Here is a 21,007-nt window from a genome sequence, read left to right on the forward strand (position 1 = left end):
ATTTTAACAAAATTGATCTCACTGAAATTTGAGGTAAACAAAATAAACTGGCAATTCATTCTCATGAATCATTAAACTTTTCATGACTTGCTAGTATTGTTGTTATGCTCTATTATAAAAGTATAGTTTACTGTGCTTGTTCTAGCAGGTAATTTTGTAAAAAATATTCATGCAGGAAAGTACCTCCATGCTGGTTTACATGTGTACAAACATGCATCCACGCTATATACCTTTGATGTTAATTCATTATAGCAATACAATAAACATATAGTGTACCACGGTTTTTGGCCTAGTTTTGGAGTTTTGGCCCAGTTTAGAGGTAACAACACACACACCAAACCAGAATCTTAGTTGATATCCATGTGAATTCACAGATGGGTAACGTGTACATGTTGCATGGCTGTCAACTTCTCTCATGCATTCTCTGGTCAGGGGAAGTACTCATACAGTAAGAAAATTTGTGGGCAAGCTTATGCCACCATAACAACAGATTGTTCAAGCCTCAATAATATAATTATGGCAGAACAACATAGTTTAGTGTTCTTACAATGTCATTGCAGATTTACCTGGGTGACTTTTTATAGCCATTTTTTGGTGAAAACTCTAGCCTCCTGAGGAACCTTCAATGAAAAATCTAACTTGATGTTTGAAGTTAGAGTAAAAAAAATTGAAGTGTTTAAGCAATTGCACAACCTCTCCACAAAGTGACTAGGCAGGAATTTAGAAACTTCATAGCCTTATAACTAGTATGTATTCAGTTGGACATCTTATCATGTGATATTCAAGATATCAAGGAGTAAGAGTAGAGTAGTTCAAGATATCAAGGAGTAAGGGTAGAGTAGTCAAGATATCAAGGAGTAAGAGTAGAGTAGTCAAGAGAAGCAAAAAGCAAAGTCACAAAAACAAGCACAACCACCAACTGCTGTGATTAACATGTAGACACAGTTCAGAGAGGGTCCTTAAGGAGTAGTTTCACTGCACAACAGTTTCAATGGCAGCTGTGTTAAAATGAACACTTTAATATCATTTTCACTGTAATACCATCTTCACTATGAAATAAATTATTGCACACTAATAAATTACAAAGTATTTCTAATAAAATAAAATTATTAATTATTAGGTACTGGTAGTGGATAAAGACCCAGCTCACTCCTGAAGGTGGCAATGTCATGAATTGGATGTGGCTGGTCTGCAACAGCCACTCCTTCCTTAGCAGCATCGGTGACATCATTACCTAATAATAGCAACACCATCAGTACAGTAGTCATTGTAATAACTAGTAATTGTGTAGCTAATGTGGTTACACATGTTTTACTATTATTGCACCTGATACGAGATTTACTGGTCACTATAATGAGGTGGTTATATTACTGAGGGAGCAACCATTGTTATGGACACTACCTTTTGATTTGATGTGATAAGTCAGAGATCATGTGATACTCAAGCTAGTGGGGTCTGGGGGCATGCTTCCCCAGGCTGGGAAATTTTTTTGCTTTAATTAATAATTATCCCTTTCAATATCGTATGTTTTTCTACTACCGTACACTGAAGAACCATATTGAAATGTGCATTCATTCTTTCACCTTGAAAAACTCACTTACTACTGACTGCCCGTAGGACATGCCTAAGAAGAATCATATATCATATCTTAGCAGGTTTTCATTCCTGTCTTATTTTCTGTTTCAAACTTACAGTGTTTCATTCACACAATCGCTTTATTGGAATATCTTTGACCACCAAGTTTGATTGTGCAACCATATCATGTGATATAATACATCACCAGATGAAGAATTTAATGCTGAGTCTATTGAAATTTACCATTGGACCTACAAAAAATGACTTATGAAGTGTTTACGAAAGGTGTGCAACTTTTCCTGTGATTTTCCAGTGCTGTACAATAGTTTCAGTGTTGCTTTACAAGACAGATTAATTGCTAGGGCTGTGCTTCTAGTGTCATTTTATTCTCCATTGTTTATGGAGTTAAACAGTGGTAGTTGTGTGTTCATATACTGTTGTTGGGTGGATCTGTAGGCCCAAAAGACTAACGGAAGTCAACAAAAGCGCACTAGTGCATCAGTGGGATTATGCGATATATGCTATAAAACGTACTGGTGCATTTGCAGTATTGAAAGGGTTAAATTAAATGGCATCTGGAGTTTATAGCAATTGCTAGTACTTAACATGCACGATCAATTAATTAGATCAATGTAATGCCATGTATGAGACTCATTGGAACTTTTAAAAATTAATTTGAAGAAAATTAACATAAATGTAATGGCTTAGACCAAGCAGTGTAATGAGAACAGTGGCTATATTCCTATAACGAATGCTCATTTTAGAGTATTGTGATGACTGTTCTATTAGAGTATCTTGATCTTTACAAATTCATCTGGCTGAAAAGTGGTCTGGCCAATGCTGGACAGGTTGGACCATGGGCTCCAGCCCTGATAATATTAATATTTTTACTTGATTGCTATATTAGAGACACAGGTCTATCAATCTTGATAATTTAAATAGTGAATATAATATTGAAAGATACTGGCCGAGCCACATTATTGTGTTTGGGATCTTCTTGATGTGGTCACTATAATGAGGTGGTCTCTAAGTTAAGAAGTGGGTACTAACTAATAGTTGAGTGCTTGTAGCTTCAGTAATTAAAGTTGTGGTGTGCCTCGTCACATCAATATCCTTGGGTCTCTAAGTTCAATTATCCGAACACTAGACCCTTTTGTGGTGGATTTGGTAGATTTTCGAATGTCTAAGTTGCTTAGACCCTTTTCATGTTTATTACGCACACCTGCACTGGTAGTGTTGGCAACACATTACCACTTGAAAATTAATTTTAAACCAGCAACTGTTGTTACAGGTGGAGTGATGGCAAATTAACCATACAAGCAGCTCTCAACAGCGTTAAGGTACAACAGTGATGGGAAAGTTACTTTGTCAATGTAATGTATTACATATTACTCTTTACTTTTGGGCAACATAATAAATTACAGTTACATATTACTCCAAATGAAAAGTAACTTAATATATTACATTAAGTTACTTTTGCTCTGACCATACACCTTGCATGTTAGTTACTGAGCTAGCATATAGTAAACACTCCTGTAAATATAGCTACTGGATTCTTGCACCTATGTAGAGATGCTCTCTTCAGCCATACCTAAACATTGCTGGCAAATCACGTGACCAGTTGTCTGAGGTGTGAACTAATATGGATAATTTTATTATAGGGGATCAGGACAGTAGATTATTGCAGCCATTAAGCTATTGAGTAACACTAATTGGTTAGTAATGGACGTGGTAATGAGTTATGAACATCGTTACACATCGCTAATGAACTGTAATAGTAATGCGTTACATAATAACTTTCGTTACTAATATAACGGACTGTGGGTTCCTTGAAAGTAACTTAAGTTATATTACTAGACTATGAATAGTAACGCATTATAATACTTGAAATCACAAAATATAATAACTATTATGACTTTAGTAACGCGTTATTCCCAACACTGGGTACAACAAACTACATAAAGGGTCTAAATTAGTTAGACTTGAGACCACAGGGGTCTAAGTAATTTAGTAACCCTCAGACCTTGTAGGTGCCACGACACAGGGTCATCGGGTTACTAAATTACTTAGATCTCTGTGGTCTGAAGTCTAACTATATATTACATAGAAATGACTGCTATATTAGAGTATTTGTCTAACATGTGTGTGTTCTATTAGAGTATTTGAACAGGGTTCTGAAATGGGATTTAATTATTTGAACTTTTTGACTATCTGAAAATGTCTTGGTCTAAAGGGGGTTGGATAATCAAGGAAGCACTGTAGTATAAAACCTTGTTGGGTGTTATTTAAAAATTTTTCCTGAGCAAAGCAGATAAAGAAAAAAAGTGGTAAACTATTGATGCTAGCTAGCATTGAGATTTTACTTTGAGTTTATTGAGTCAGGGCTGCACCCTTTTTTACAGCTTGGCTAGTTTTGGATTAGATATCACTTTTTAATACCAAATTTGTGTACTCCAAAGCAGGCCATAGGCCAGCTTTGGGGCCTCTTTTTACCTGTCTTTTTCTTTACTACAGGAAGGAGAAATGAGATGCAAAGGATTGATTTTAAACATACATATTTTATAGTTGTACAAATTTTATATAATGAACTTTTCTTATCAGGCCAACAGTTTATAAGCTTGTTACAATTTTGGACAGTCAATTAACCCTTGTTACAAATTACTATGTAACTAATATTATCAAGAGTATATAATGGGGAGGGAGAGTGTTGAACTGCACTATAGGCTGTGAAAAATGAGCCTGTAAAGTGCATACTTTTGTTTCTTCTCATAAACCTGACCGCTGTTGATTGATCAGATTTAACACCTTAAATGTTTTAACGGGTGGTCCGTATGGAATTGCAATAGCTGAAATTCCATCTAGACCTGTCACTTTAACTAGTAGAACTGTCGAGGCGAGGCATGGGATGGCGATCATGATGAAATCACTACCATGATGAAACCTCGATGTTTGTTTTCTAGGTTAGCTGCTTGTGTCTTTCTCTTTGTACAGCGAGTTCCTCTGCATAATGTACCATACTTTTCTCTAGTACACTATTCTTTCACTCAGTAGTCACGTACACAAAGTGCGCCCACTGTGCTTATAATTAGTCACCAATCAACACAAATCACCGAGTCATTTGAATGATGCCATAGGACTTTACGGGCTCATTTTTCACAGCATATAGCGTAGTTTGACACTCTCCCTCCCCATTTTATACTCTTGATATTATTGTAGTTACTTTAAACTACTACACAACTTAGTTACAAAAGTAGTTGAATTCTCTACTGGGTTACTTGTTTGTAGCTGAATTCTCTACCGGGTGACTAGCTTATAGCTGAACTTTTTACAGGAGGGTCATTCGTTTGTAGCTGAACTCTCTACTGGGTGACTTACTTGTAGCTGACTTCTCCACAGGATAATTTTTTGCAGCTAAACTCTCTACTGGGTTTGTAACTGAACTCTCAAAAAGTTACTTGTTTCTAGCCGATCTCTCTGTAGGGTGGCTTTTTGTAGCTGAACTCTCCACAGGGTGATTTGCTTGTAGCTGATCTATCTACAGGGTGGCTTTTTGTAGCTGAATACTCCATAGGATGTTTGTTTTAGCTGAACTCTCCACAGGGTGATTTGCTTGTAACTGATCTATCTACAGGGTGGCTTGTTGTAGCTGAATACTCCATAGGATGTTTGTTTTAGCTGAATTCTCTACTGGGTGACTTGTTGCGTAGCTGAAAGCTTTAATAGAGTAACTCACTAACGATGCTGAATGCTCTAATAGGGTGACTGTACTATTAGAGTATCTTGATTACGTACTTGCTACATGTAGTTGGATTTTGTTTTATAACTCAGTAGCTTTACTCTGATTCTTCTATTCTACTGCAAGGACTTTCTAGGACGATTATTGCATCTACATACCAGTTTTCAGCTCACTCTTCTTAGCGGTTTGCCTAGTAGGCGTGAAAACTAATAGTTTTTTTTGTTCATGAAACTTGATCACGTAATTGTGACACAGGTTGGGTTTTGTGTCATATCTCCATGGTCTTTATCTTGATTCCTTTCAAACCACAAAAAGGTACTCCTATGATGATTACTACATCTACACAGCAATTTTCAGTTCATTCCTTCAAGGGGTTTATCCTGTGGGCGTGACAGAAGTTTGATCTTATTTTATGCAAATAATCGGTCATAACTCCGTGAACATTCATCGGATTCCTAACAAACTTGGTACTGAGATTCGTTTCAATGAGCCATTTAAGTGTGCTAAATTTCAGCTTGATTGGAGTACACATTTGTATGTTATGGCAGATTTTACAAAGTGTGCGAAAAGTAGAATAAATAAAAAAAACAGAAAAATCCCACCCAAAACTTTGGCCACTCGTATCTTGGAAATGGCTGGGGTGATTTTCTTCAAATTTTATATGTAGACTCCCCCTACCTGGTGGGCACTTCTGTAGCAAATTTGGTTACACGTGGATAAGAGATCACAGAGCTACATGTGTGAAAATCACATTTTCTTTTTTCCTGTCAATATACCCATGGGTGTTGCGTGCCAGCTTCTTGGGCCGCACGACAAACTACCATGTGTCTTGATACATCGTATAGACCCTTGTTTTATTGTGGGAGAATTACTCTACATGAGAAATTTAATCAGACAGCCATAGACATGACATGTGTATGGATGAGTTACACTGTCTTGCAGTAATAGAAACCACTTCACAAGTTACTACTACTTGTCAGTCTTCATTTATTGTTGTCTATGCTACATTTCTGACTTCACATAGATCATATATATACACACTAACATACGTTTTAGTTTCTTTAAACACAGCCAGTGATGCACCATTACTCGTCAAAATTTTTACACAGATAGTCCCTTCCCTATAGCTAATCAAGTTTAAAAATATGACATACTGCATATGTTTGAGGTATGCAATTTTGGTGGATAAACAAGCACATTACCGGTACTCGCTTTTCACTCAGGTTGACTACTAGAACCATTCAAGGATGAATTTTATGGACAGATGAGCATGTAAAGCAACCATGAAATCTACAAAACTACATCTCTCAAAAAAATGCACGTATATGGTACCATAATAAGATTACAAAAAAATTAACAGCTATAAAATAAGTTAGCAGGCTATTCAGAGGACCATTGTACTACCGTATAGAGGAAAGTTTCAATCGGTAAAATTTTCTTTGTGAATTTGTAAATAAAGTTCCTGTTACTAGTCGTCATATGCAATGAGTATCTGTTGGGTCTGACCTGAGATGGTTGACATGTGAAATAAACTAATTTGTTTTATAACATAGAAAGTCCTGAAGGTGGTGAGCCACGCCCACTTATCAGGATTGTGTGTGTCACCATCTGTAGTCATATGTGGAGTTGCACTGATATACTAGTGTGTTGCAGTAGTCTGAAGGTATATGCACGAAACCATGTCCATTGCTGTGTATGCTTACGTGGAGCTATTACACGCCCACTTATAAGGTACGTTCCTGTTTATATAAAAGGTTAAGCACTTTCACCAGGCACCACCACAATTCGCCTACCCTGAAAGTTTAGTTTACTGCCTTCTACCACAAAAATTTTGCCAATCAAAACATTCCCCCCTATACAGCAGTTTTAAGAGGGATAGAGAGAAAAACATAACTCAAATAGTAACTATGGTAACCACCTGTACTAGATGCTGGTATGATGTGAATGGACAATTTGCTCTTCTCTGGGGCACCACCAGCTAATTGTTTCTATAGCAACAAGAATACTGTAGTCCTAGTAACATAATATTCAGCTCACATGATAGAAGTCAATCACATCATTTTTAGTGAGTGTCTTTAGATGTCCCACTTCAACTTCATCTATATTATAAAAATATCACCATGGTAACAACAGTCAACATGGCTGCCAACCTCTATCAAAGTCAAATTGACGGGATTCAATTTCTGATAAATATTTTGAATTTTCAGCTGATAATTTCTTTGGTTTCTCTAGTTTCCTGACTTCAAGAGCCTTCACATGTTGTAGTAAACTATCCTCAGTGAGTGATGTTAATATTGCCTGTAGGGTATGGTCATTAAGTGGAGCAGTAGCCATAGTGACCACTGACATTAACACTGTCCAAGAAGTGATCTATTCTCCCATCAACAAAGTGAACACTTTTCTCTGATTGAATTAGAACAAGCAGTCCCTACAGTTATAAGAACAACATGTGAAGGTTGGGTAGGAACCTGGAATCCAACAGTGACATTTATCAACGGACTTTATCCACCATGACGTCACGAGCACAAGATGGCTGGGGGACTAATGTACAGCTGCCTATGGAAAAGTATCGATTATATTTCACTCATGAAGCAAGATACCGACCAATAGCCAACAGGTAGGCATAAAGTAACAAAAACCATTGCAAACAAACGTTATGTTGAAAATTACCCAGCACGCAATACAAACCGTTTATTGTATTGTTTTGTAACTGTACATGTTGCTTAGAGCTTGATATCTGCTTCCCTGGATGAAATATGACTAATCAAAACAATTTCTCCACAGTCACCTGTACACTAGTCCCCCAAATAAAGCGGCCATCTTGTGCTCTTGACGTTATTATGGATAAAGTCCATCAGAACAGCTTATAAATTACAGTGAAACCTGTGTATTAAGGACACCTTGAGAAAAGTGTTAGCTACTGTCTTGCAGCTGGTTAGTTTAGTGGAGCTTATAATTTTCAGAGAACACTTGAGGCTAAACAACCCTTGAGGTTAAACTCACAACACTCTCTTACCTTGGTACCTCTTGAGTACACCACTATTGAAGCTACAATATATCCTGTGGGAACATTACTGTGTTAGCTACAACTAATAACTCACTGGACAATACCTAGCTGTTCTTTAGTACGCAACACGTTGAAACATGGCTCCTTCATGATCTGGTTGAACAACTCTAGGATGGCGTTGTCCCGATGTGACTGCATTCCGATCTACAGTGGATCATGTGATGCATTGCTACACCCTAATGTGATGTCACACCTGGTAATAAGCTCCCACACAACAACTGCTGTGGACGCCATTGGTGGATGTGTAACTATAACAACTGCCTGTGGGAGACAGGGAACTTATTAAATCATTAGAATACAGTCATCTCTATTTAATAAACACCCAAAGGAGCACTTCTATAATTAAAACAACAGAAGCCAAAAGGTTGATTATCAAATTCAACTATGGCTTCCAAAACATTCACAATACAGCAATGAAATCAAATTATTCAGTCAGGCACTGACTAACCACTAATGTAAGCCATATAACTGTAGCCATACAAGAGTCCATGATAATTAACTGCACTGGTAGGGTTTCCCACTACAGACCAAATAAAGAGAATCACTTTACCATAGTTTGTGTTATCATAGATAGTATAAGTAGAATATACTATCTATGGTGTTATAAACACTTCAGACCTGTTAAACCATTTACTCTCTTAACATAACAAAGTGTTGACTCTGACATAATGGCACCTCACTTAGTGGCCACCTCTTTAAACAGACCACTTCATTATAGTGGCCAGGCTCCAAGGGTGCATTTCATGACCTCATAATAAACCACCTCATGATTTTGTTAAGAACATATTCACAACAAGCTGTGGTATCAGTTACAAGTCAAAGACTGTAACTATGAATATTTTCAGTCTGTATAGTAAGTTCACGTTGAGCTTAATAACTCATGGATGCAATTACACACAATCTTGAAATTTGGCTCATTTGAAGTACTGCTTGACCTGCTAAAAATATTTCAAAATCTTGTTGTATATTTGACATAATATTTACAGCCAATCAAATTTTCACAATACATTTCCTATGGAGAAGCCATATAAGTACAGTGTCCATTACAGCCCTTTCCCGAACTTGTAATGGAGCCAAACCATACGTGTCTGTTGTTGACACCTTTGCTGTTACCAATAATCATCTGGTTGGCAGAAATGTTAACCCTATTGAGAAAAAATCCACTTTTAATTTTTAGCTGTTTTTCAGGATTCAGCTCAATGTGAACATACTATAGAAGTAGTAAGAATGTATTTGTAACTTTGTGTTTTAAAATGTGGAATGTGTGGGATAGACATCATTGATGTCTCCCCAATTATGCTTAGTGAACCACTAAAAACAATTATATAATTATTTATTTTATATTAAATCTATCCCACTTCACTGTTGATTCTTATAAATTTAGCTTCTAACTGAATTTAAAGTGACTTGAAATATGAGACATGGAGTATGGTCATTAGCATGGTAAAACCGGCGTCACTACAAAACAAGCCTCCCGAGAACTTGAGGGCATATTAACTGGACCAGTCCAGGTACCATATTTAGTGGAAAGTGGTGAACGTTGCATGGTTGACAATGTGTCAAATTTATTAGACTGTTGCTCCTTACATCTTGCCTCAACAATGACCAGAAATGAACGCGCTGGTGGTACATGTTTAACTGATGGACAAACAGACAGACTGACTGACATACTCATTTGCAGGAAGCCTTTTAAGGAGTGTACCACACACTGACCTGACACATGCGAATACACATACATACCGAGAAGTAACTTTATATAAACTGTGAACTTTGTCATGATCACTGGGTGCATCACCATGGTGATGTCAGCGTGATGTGCATGAAAACACTTCCATTAACCACAAATATTGTGTGGGGATTGGTGCGGTGGGCCCGGTGTCAAATATGATATCAACAACAGATTATAAAAACAAGCCTCAGAGGTCATACGTACACTCATTGACAATCAGATAGATGGATAAAAAAATAACTGAGGGACAAACAGATGGACAGGCTTATTCAAACCTTTTAAGTCTTTTTCAGCTGTTAGAAAAATTGCAAACTATATGCAGCATATATATACAGACTAGTACCCGGGATGGGAATCATCTGGTTTTTTGTGTAGGATCATTATTACCAGAATTAACAATTTATCACAGAAGACTAGTTCACTCTTGTGACTACTTTCTAAAACGTTACCCATTGTGTTGCTGTACGCTATAAGTTTGGTTTCTCCATTAATAGTGCCCATGCTTCAACCACTTGCACCAAGAGACACACCTACTATACAGCCCCAACCTGTAAATAACCACCCATTTTCACAAGGAAGAACCACCCATTTTCACAAGGAAGAACCACCCATTTTCACAAGGAAGGCTTACCAACAACTAAAATAAACACTCTCACATATTACATTCTACAGAAATTCATTCTGAGTGGCGTATTGTACTATCCCGCCTTTTTTGAAGGGGTAACAATGATCCAGCAAATGCATTTGCATTGGAGTCAATGGGCTCATGTGAAATGATTCCAATCCCATGTACTAGTCTGTATATCTATGACATAGCTTGTTTGTGCTCACCTGAGCCTTCTCATTACACACCCAGCCTACCCACACAAATAAAATCTAACCAATGGTACACGCTCAAGGACATGACATACTGCACAAGTTGACAAACTAAAATGATGAGTGGATCATTCGTGCAAGACTCAAAAACTGACCTTTTACAAGTTACATAAACTATCATTGACCACAATTGATTACTATTGTGGCATGATTAGTCTGTTAATTACTGCTGTAATTAGTTATAAATATTTCAGCCACACTATAACCTCCCAGGAGAGTGTAAGTTACGTATAACACCATTAACTATACATGGGTAAATACATAGATAAACTAACAGACAGATGGATGGACTTACCAGCAGGAAGTTTCACTTCTCTCAGTAGTAGCTGCTGTGAAGGAAGGAGTGGCTTGGTGTGCACAAATAAAGCTTCTACATCGGCCACCAATTTTAGGGCTGAATCCGGGGTCATGTTACCATGGAGAAGTGACTCCAGGTGTAACTGAGACAAGAAGAGCTCTTTAAATGACTGTAGCATAGCAGGAGTTACCACTACAAAAATGAGGGAATATCATTTGTCATGAACCACAATGCTAACACTGTAGTGCTTCTCCTAGTTGTTCTTTGGTCCATCCCTTCTCAGCACACAGCAAGCCAGTGTAGAACAGTGCCTGCTTGTAGGGCTCTTCCAATTGGAAGTTCTTCAAACTTCTGGTTAGCTGGAAATCACAAAAAGTATGTTGAGGTTACCCTATATACAAGCAGCAGCCCCACCAATTCTTTGTAGACATCAAATTTCTTATCATTCACAAGGAAGCCAACCAGCCTGGTGACAATTGCGGCTAATAACACTGGCTGCTTCTCGTTGAAACCTTTGATCTTCACCTGGACAGACACAGAGAGAGGTGAACACACAACAAGGTGAGACACAAACCGCCATTCCCCTCGTGGTTGACTCCAAGGAGTAACTGATTCCAGCAATTGTGGCATTGTATGTGAACTCATTCAGTTCATCATCCAGTAACATTACCAACAGCTTGGTCATCACGACACTGGTTGGGTCCCTGAAAGTGGCTGGACTATATATAAATTGTATATCACACCTGTTACTGAAAATATCTGATGTTTAACTCACTTCTCAAGGGCTATGTATACATGAGCTTTGGGAGTAAGGAAGGTGTCATCTTGCTTAAACCAGACTCTTGACATGTCAGTGTCCTACAGCATAAGTTGATGAGTATATTTGTTATTCGTATATTAACCTTTATCTTCTGTGGCTTCTTTGGAGGGTTCTCAGGTAATGGGTGAAGATTGAAGTTCGTTGGTATAAAATCATTTCTTGCTGGTAAATGGAGAGCATCACAAAAAGCAACGTCTTCCCATCTCTTCACTAGTGCTGGGTCTAGTTTAGCCATACTGTAGTTGCTACCGTACCATGGCTCTATCTGGTCCGTCTTCCCTTCAAAATTCTTGTTAACCACCGTCAGCCTGTAATTAAATGCTGCAATAAGCTTAGCCACACACCATAGTCACACCCACCTCATGTAGCATGGCTGCAGCCAATCAAGATAAGTCTTATAAAGCTGCTCGTTAAATTCTGTCATGGCATATTGGAATGACAAAATGTCCTCAATGGGGTAGCTCTATTAGAACAGTGCAGTAACTGTTATTGGTTATGGTCACCAAACTCAACTCACATGGAGATTCTTGGACAGAGATGTGACATAGGAACGTGGTTCTGACTTATCCTTGAATCTGAATTCCATTTCTGCCAGGTCCTACACACAACACACACAGAGAATGCAGCAAAGCCATATAGTCAGTCCACTCACAGCACATTCAGAAAATATCCACTTCTGTACACCACAAGATCTCAACATTGCAATATATTGAAACACAATCGTGACAATGTCATCAACATGATCTAACCAATGAGAAACCATACATACACAACACATCACTACTGGTCATCCACCTTGTCCCTCTTCAGTCAGAGTGAGGTTGATCATGAAGAACCAGAAACCTTTGGCTCCAATTGATGGCCCAGCACCTAATGCAGTAGACCAGCCTGTCAGGGAAGAAATGTGTGAAGTGTGATAGGAACAACATGGCTGAACCTTTGGCCTTGAGTAGCGAGAGGATGCTACCTGGAGCCTCATGACCAATGAGGTGAGCACAATAGTGAGATGGCTACAGTTAAAGGGTGACATGATGCATACAAACACAACACACACACACTACTACTACTACTACTACTACTACTACTACTATTACTACTACTACTACACTGATCACCTTAGACTTATAATGCTCAGTTAGGTCAGGAAGAGGGAAGCTGATGACAATCTGCCTCAGATCCTTCACTGGACAGTACTGGATACTCAACTACAGGAAATCACCAGACCACAACCTAATCACATTGTTTACATGCACTAAAAAATTTTTTTTAATGAACAAGTCTTTATAAGGCTTCACAAGTTGATTATACAATAACATCATCAGGTATTGCAACACTGAGCAGTAATACAGTGAAACAGTACAGACCTTTAGCTCATCCTTGCCATAGGGATGGTCGGGATAAAATGGTGGTGGGACAGTCTTGTTAATCACACCATTGAACAGCTCCACTACAACTATAGCTAACTCATCTAATGACTCTGAGGAGGAAGGGAAGTGACACAAGTGACATAACCCTGAGTGCTCAGGAAGTCCTTATTATACACATCATGTGTTGACATTGAGTATGTAAATGAAATGTACACAAACACTACACCAACAAGCTGAGAGACATAGGACTGACAACAAACAGATATACAGGTATATAGGTGCTGATTGGACAGACATAGTATAAATAGGACAGACTGACCTCTTCCCAACACTGTCAGACACATTAGGTTAGCAGAGTAGTGAGTGGAATGAAATTTCAGCAACTCCTCACGAACATCGATTCCATTCTGGCGTGGATTAATCTCCAAGGTCTGCTTGTTACCTCGATAAGATACGCACTGCTATCAAGTTGTTCCCTAGCATAGGGGGGTGGGGATACCTGTGCTAAACTTGTTATAAGGATGACCCGGCTTGGAGGTAGATTTTTTAATCTGGTCCAACCTCCAGTGATCGTTTTGAATGTTCTTCTCATTTTCTTGTTAGTCCAGGCACAATACATAACACACAGACAATTCTCTGAATAAAGCTCACCAGAATCCACCGCCTTAACCTCTCGGTCAGTCATGTCAGCGTTAAACAATGGACAAAGGAAAAATTGTGCAAATCTATAAAACCCACAAAGTTATGTTAGTAAATTCTGTGGTGGCTCAGCTGTCAAGCCACAGTTTCACCTTACAGCTAACTCAGCACCATACCTGTCCAGTGCTCCTTTTAGGTGATCGTGTGCCACATCAAAGTGGTAATTGGTACTGTCAGCACATGTGTAGGCATTAGCAAAGCCTCCGTGGGATATGATGAACTGAGAGAGAAAATAGAGTGATCTGTCATTATTCTATACACATGTCAACTACCTTACCTCACGATACTCATTCTCAACAGGATACTGCATGAGGATAAACACAGTATGTTACCAAGTGTGTGTAACACAAACACTACATACAAACAGACACATACACCACACACTACACATGCATCCATGATACATGACGTACATAACATTTACATATACTGTCAAAAAAACAGCATCAGCCACCAAGTTAGTAGCTACAATTGGCATAACATATACGCTGTGGTGGGGTTAAGTGTATCCATCCAAAATAGCTCTTAGCCAACACATATTGTGAACGACATGTACTTAGGGGATCCAGAGATTTTAATGCTGTTGACATGGAAAGATTTAAGATGGGGAATAAAAGCCTAATGTTAGCTGATATTTCAGATTCACTAATTCATAATCACAATGCTATGAACATGTATATCTCTGTTGTGTCAATGTATATCAACCACATAGCAGCAGGTGGCATGCACAGAGATTGCATCATATTGTACAAACTACATACCAACAGTTTCTGAGCAAAACAAAATTAATATCTACACAAAAGAGATAGCTCAAGCCCAGCACGAGGATGGCATGATGTACATAACCTTCATAATGTGACCAACATGTTCTTACATCACACTATTTCATACATGTGGCCTGAACATGCCACTAAGATGGTTTATGTTGCATAAACATCACCAAACTTGTCAACTCTAAACCACAAGTTGAAATATTATTTAATCACCTCATCACCTTTAACCTCATTATGGTTATGTGGCTTCTCAGGATGGTGTTGATATGTGTATATAAACTCTGCACACTCGTTCCTTTTGAAATCTTCATAAACACTTATCAACACCACCACTGACCAATCATTGTGGTATGTTTCAAGGTCCAACACTACAGCTGGTTATGAGGTCACATAATTATTAGCAACACTGATACAATATGTCTAGTTCTGTGCTATTCATGTTCAACACGTATGGAACTTCTAGATTCAAAAGTTCTAAAACCACTGCACTATAGTGGCCATCCCAAACATTAATAAGGTAGTATTTAACTTGGCATCTCATTACTGCACTAGTAGAAAACACTCTAACCAAATTATTTACAAATAAAATCTGAGATATACATTAACCTCTATTAAAAAAACATTAGTGTAAGTTAACCAATGAACATGACCTTTGTGGTATAACATAATTAAAGAGTCTTAAGTGAGCATGTAAACAACACTACTGTATGCCATTGAATGTCATGTTGTAAAAGTTGCATAGTGGCCTCTTTGTACCTTTACAAACTGGCTTTTCACAGGATTCATTAGGTATTCAACTTTTTTTAAATCTATTCCTTCCATTCACCTGTACAACAAGCCAGCAAGCCACTGTCATGCATTTTCAAGTACATGTTGAACTGATTAAAAGTCAGGTTAACATGTTACAAAAGATCTAAATATCCTATGATCTATACACTAACATGAGGTGGTAGCTATTCAGTGTCACTGGGTAATAAATGTACTTTCAAGCAAAACCTATAAACACTGCTGTAAGCTTAATGTAGTTTTCATTTGGTGTTTGACGTGAGCCTCAAATATTTAAATTGCACTTCATGTCAGCTTCAAGGCAATATACTTCTATTAAAAACCCTTCAGTTTGTTAACAAATCTCGTGTAACTTCCATCAGACTAGCCACACACTATCTTTTCAGCAGTGGAGCGGGGTGCCATGTATACTTTATACCAAACAATACTTTCTTCTGATAAAAACAGAATTTTTGCATTATTGGTCTAAGCAGTGCATAAAGCATGTCCAACCTTCTCAGGAGCATCAGTCTTCCATACCAAGTATATTGTCTACATGTAACACTGTGATGAAATGTGTAATGGCATAGCTATTCCTTATACCATTCCATACAGCAGAAAAAAGTACAGTACACATCAGTAAAAATGTGATAGGAAACCAACATGTCTTCTGTGGGATGTCAGACACCTCAACTTTCACGCATTACACATAAGACACACACAAGACACACATCAGATTGTTATCTCATGCATGGTTTTCCATCTCAATTCCTGGAAAATAAGGCTCTCATGTAATTTAATTTCCTCTCAGCAAAGCACTAAACAGTGTTCTAATGGCTAAAAATAGAAAGGTATAACTGAACATGGCCACAGAAAGCGGCAATTTTTGCAATTGTTACAGCAAATTTTTTTGTACTAAGAGGAGACCCTCACTCATAAGTAAGCAAATCTCATCAGGTCTCACTCCAAGTGCACTTTTACAAGTTGAGGTCCCTGGGGATGTGTAAAAATGCAGTATCACATATTAACCATAATTATTTTTTATAAAAATAAATTAATGCATATTGTCAAGCTAGATTGCCAGGTCAGGTTGTTACAAAGGCACAACAGGAGGAGCCCTTCACATTGTTGTGGAATACAACAGACGGACAGACAGCCACTCAAGACAGACAGACATATTGTGACAGGTCTAGCTAGTGCACACCTTTTTAGTACCAAGGAACAACATGTGTTCACACAGGTGGGCTAGTCCAGGGATAGTTTCCGGGTCACTCATGTACCCTGCAACACATGGCGGGGATAAACCTGCAAACACGTGACTAAGTCACTGGCCACTCACCGACATGTACTGACAAGGCAGCGGCAGCCTTATCCGTCTCGTTATCGGATACCAGTAGAACCTTCATGTCATTTTGCAACAATAGGTACCTGTAGTCTCGCGTGTCCAGAGGTGACTTAGTTATTTGGTCTGTCTGTTCCTTAGGTGCTGCCATTTTGCTGCACATGGCGCTACACACAGAACGTGCACATGCATTAGGCTACGTGCGTTTTCTACGTTGACACTGATGTATCGGCGTATTTAACAAAGGTTGTTACTGCTGCAAAGGGATTAGAGTGAGTTAGATCTTATAGTCACTTTTAAAAATAGTGATGAATTTTTAATATTTTTCTTCTAAATAATGCACAACACTTAGGAGGACAATAATGGCATCACCAGACTCTCCTCCCTTGTTGCTAAGTGACAATGACGTCCCTGCAACTCCAAGTAATGCATCCAGTGAGTATGAGAGCCTCAGCCCAGCAGATGTGTTGAAAAAACTGGAAGAAGTTAGCATATATGCACTAATAAACTGATTTATAACTTGTATGTGTATACCATATATACATCTTGCTACTGTTTGCTGTAACACTAAGGACTAATTCCTTGTTCTGTTATTACAAGTCGTGCTAAAGTGCCTAGTATTAGTGCTGAAACGATGATTATTTGACTATTTGGTCAGCATGACACTATTTGATTCGTTAACGCACCATTCAAATATTCGTTAGCACTTTGTACACTGTGATTAGATGGATAAAGTCAGTCTCGAAACTTTGAGATTGTGAACAGTGACATATTTATGCTATAAAAGGAAGGAATAAAATAGCTCTCAGCCATTATTCCTAGCAAAGGCTTTTAGTACTTATTCAATGGCTTAAGTAATAATCAAATATTCGGTTGTTTTGTTCACAACTATTCGAATAGTAAAAAACTACCTAGTATTATATCTGGATTATGCAGGTGTCCTCAATTATTAGTTTCTACATTAAACAGCACTACAGTAGTCCCGGGTGAGATGTTTATTGCTATACATTTGTAATATTAGTGTACAGTGCAGCCACATATCATTACAGCTGTATAATCTTGATAACATTTCAGGCTTGGTGTAATGAGCTGCTTGCTCCAGAGCTGCTTGACCACAAGACTGAAATAGTTGAAGTTGTCATGGAACAAGTAAGAGCAATGGTAAGATTCTTCCTAGCCTATGACCATAAACTTGTTAGCTTTTACATATACAGGAGGAAAATCTTTCTCGTGTTAGAGGTGATAGTTTTGTAGCTGGTATTCACAAGCTGGAGGTATAGTGTTAACCAATGTAGTAATACTGTATTAGTAGTGTTACTCTGTTAGTTGGAGAGGATTAAATATGTTCTCTGCAGCTACCTAAGGACAAGACTAAAAAAGGTTATTGGATATTTCCATTGTGTGTTGCTACACATACCAAAGTTGTTAGTTTTAATAAAAACATGCAAGCCTGAAATTTTCTTTTACATTTCTTGATGTATACAGCTCATTCCTGAAAAAAGCCATTTGAATCATCAAAGTTGAAGTAGTGATTGTGAGAGAGATGCTTTTGTACACATCTGATTGTTAAACTTTAGTATAGTGTACTTTGTATGAAGACACATGATAGCTAGTGTACTATGTACTTTGTACTAGTAGAATATTATGTATCAGTCTGTGTTTATAGATTGAAGTCAATGTGATATTTGTTTTGGAAGAAGAGGCAAACAAGGAATCCTCTGCAGGTTCAAAACTGTCACCAGAGGAGCTGGTGTATGCTAAAGAGTGAGTACCAGGGTGTGTAGAATGATGATGAAATCATCCCCAGTCATGTGACAGGTTTGCTGACAACATGAAGGTGCATATGGAGACCCTAGTCCTGCGGCACATGCCCTCTAGTTTCCAGACACTTGACCACAAAAAAGCAGGTGCATAGTTAGGTTGAACTGTGGCCCCTTAATGTGACCATTTTAGGAATACCAGACCAAAAGTATAAATAAATATTAGTGTGTAATTACAGTCCAGGGTTCAAGGAAGTTCATGGTTTGTTTTTCAATAGCAACCGCACCCTCTTTGGACTCCTTTGTCTTTGCAAGAGCTGTGGAAAATGTTGACGATATTGCTATCAATGAGTGAGTGTGTCACTAATACCCCTGTACCCTTGTCACTGTGTGTCGCATATAGGGACACACAGGTGAGCATGTCACCTGGCATGCAAGTCATCGCACCTTACCATCCATTGTCAACACTGGTACAGTCAGGAGCCCTACAACTAATATAATTTTTAACTAACTATAATCATGACTGTATACCACATAAACATATTCATATCTTTTTTCCTAACTTATTTAGAGTACATAGTTAGGTGATATGCTGTTCATTCATACAGTACCGGATCTGTTGTCTGTTGTGCTTCAGTGTAGGAGATCCTAAGGGTAACAAAATAGTGAACAAAACACTGGCAAAAAATAGCAGGTGTGGTACGTGATTAAACTGTGACCTCTATTAACTGGGTCAAGTGTGATATGGTATGTTTGGAATGTAATGCTGGTACAAAGTTTAGATTATAAAAACTATTGTCTGCCATTATGATGCAGAAATGCTTTAGCCAAGTGGATATCACATCCTGGCAAAGTGAACATAGATTAAGTCCAAAACTCACACCTCATTTATTTCAGACCATGTTACCATTGTCATTGTAGTAGACAATTTACATACAAAACATTTACAACTTTATACATACAATTAGACTAAAAAACAGTCCACTAACAATACTATGTGCTGGGGAGGTGTCCTGTTTCGAACAGGTGAGCTGACATTGAAAATACTAGTTGATTTATTTCTTGACATTTAAAATTTTATCGCTTGATGGTGATCTTGTAATTCCTTCCTCCATTGTTATCCCAGTACAATTGTCCATCAACACTGTATTGTATTGCTAGTTCCATTTGTTCCCCAGAGATGGGCAGTTTGAAGCTAAAACAGTCAGTGTTAGAATCTTGGATGGTGTGCGAGTAGACACACTCAATATTGTGGTGGCTGTGCCAAGCATCACTAGTCCATCGCACCTGTACCTTCTTGTGATAAGCAATGTTAGTAACTCTAATGTACCCCTGGATACACGGGCCTTCTCGCTTCATGTTCTCCAAGCAAACATTGTTGTGTTCCACTTTAGAGAAGAAATCTACTTCAGAGGATGGCTGGCTGAACATGAACTGTACCTCAGGCTGTGTTCTTTTTGGCGCCTCTGTTGCAGTGTCGGGTCGCTTGTTTCTCAGTCTAAGCCCTTCCGGTTGGCTCCACTCAAACGATTGAACTTCGATCTTTGAGAATGTTTCAATCTCTTGATCTAGCAAATACGAAAATTCCTTTACCAAGGGATATCCAAACATATCAGCGAAGTGAACTTGCTTTCTGTACGGCGAAGAAGTCTTACTTTTACAGCAAGACTTTAATTTCTTCTCCGTGGAAGGAAACGATTTGCTCTTGGTCCTCTGAAACTGGTGCTGCCTTTCCGTGCGCTTGCTAGAGCTGTCATTTTGTCCGTTTCTTCTGGTTGGCAACAAGTTCTTGTGAGTGTGTGCACCGTTGAATGAAATAAAGTTATTGCCCTCCGAGGATGTCGCTTTACTTTTTTCAGTCGGTAATACCATGATTTCATAGTCTGTTACATCGGTCACTATTGAGCGAGCACTCACTGTATGCATATGATACGGATAGACATGTGCTTCAGATATCCACAGTTCTGCTAATGCCATGAACGCAGCAAAGCGAGCAACGTTAACAGTTCTTTCTACTATAACACTAAGCTAACTCTAAGCTAACAGTGTAGCGCTCCAGCCTTAAATATCTGCACTTCACAAAACTACCAACACTCGCACACGACTAGTGCACCTGATTAATAATCTCTGCACACGATCTTGCCTTATGATGGCAACGTGATTATACGAATATCCGCATACTAACGGAAGCTACCTCCGT

The 21,007-nt window shown here is 38.3% G+C and overlaps 3 protein-coding genes across 6 annotated transcripts; 1 reads left to right on the forward strand and 2 right to left on the reverse strand.

The window, feature by feature from the left end:
- Positions 1-999: 999 nt before the first annotated feature.
- LOC136268071 (insulin-degrading enzyme-like) lies at positions 1,000-17,316 on the reverse strand. Its single transcript, XM_066063299.1, has 28 exons — positions 17,045-17,316; positions 16,910-16,986; positions 14,445-14,471; positions 14,284-14,387; positions 14,120-14,193; positions 13,968-14,063; positions 13,788-13,910; positions 13,466-13,578; positions 13,217-13,306; positions 13,039-13,111; positions 12,897-12,989; positions 12,754-12,845; positions 12,619-12,699; positions 12,461-12,564; positions 12,184-12,409; positions 12,057-12,139; positions 11,856-12,000; positions 11,696-11,806; positions 11,520-11,640; positions 11,279-11,473; positions 8,572-8,639; positions 8,423-8,522; positions 8,328-8,371; positions 7,659-7,739; positions 7,462-7,609; positions 7,349-7,410; positions 7,230-7,299; positions 1,000-1,234 (listed from the first exon to the last, which is right to left on the reverse strand). The coding sequence occupies exons 1-28, from the start codon at positions 17,208-17,210 to the stop codon at positions 1,110-1,112; spliced, it is 2,892 nt and encodes a 963-aa protein (XP_065919371.1). The 5' UTR covers positions 17,211-17,316; the 3' UTR covers positions 1,000-1,109.
- LOC136268082 (DNA replication complex GINS protein SLD5-like) lies at positions 16,778-19,373 on the forward strand. 4 transcript variants are annotated; one of them, XM_066063311.1, is made up of 10 exons: positions 16,778-16,892; positions 16,946-17,319; positions 17,400-17,532; positions 18,122-18,208; positions 18,247-18,321; positions 18,374-18,427; positions 18,714-18,811; positions 18,866-18,954; positions 19,086-19,158; positions 19,211-19,373. In XM_066063311.1, exons 3-10 carry the CDS (start codon positions 17,410-17,412, stop codon positions 19,305-19,307), a joined length of 696 nt encoding a protein of 231 aa, XP_065919383.1. In that variant the 5' UTR covers positions 16,778-16,892; positions 16,946-17,319; positions 17,400-17,409; the 3' UTR covers positions 19,308-19,373. The 4 variants fall into 4 exon arrangements, with proteins under 4 accessions (XP_065919383.1, XP_065919382.1, XP_065919384.1 ...); XM_066063310.1 differs by having other exon boundaries at positions 16,784-17,129; positions 17,189-17,319; XM_066063312.1 differs by having other exon boundaries at positions 16,784-17,319; positions 18,122-18,196.
- A 321-nt stretch (positions 19,374-19,694) lies between these two features.
- LOC136268079 (protein phosphatase 1 regulatory subunit 3C-like) lies at positions 19,695-20,954 on the reverse strand. Its single transcript, XM_066063308.1, has one exon. It carries the CDS (start codon positions 20,782-20,784, stop codon positions 19,885-19,887), a length of 900 nt encoding a protein of 299 aa, XP_065919380.1. The 5' UTR covers positions 20,785-20,954; the 3' UTR covers positions 19,695-19,884.
- Between the last annotated feature and the right edge of the window lie 53 nt (positions 20,955-21,007).

Source organism: Dysidea avara, chromosome 10 (genome assembly GCF_963678975.1).
Source record: "Dysidea avara chromosome 10, odDysAvar1.4, whole genome shotgun sequence".
NCBI classification, from domain to species: domain Eukaryota; kingdom Metazoa; phylum Porifera; class Demospongiae; order Dictyoceratida; family Dysideidae; genus Dysidea; species Dysidea avara.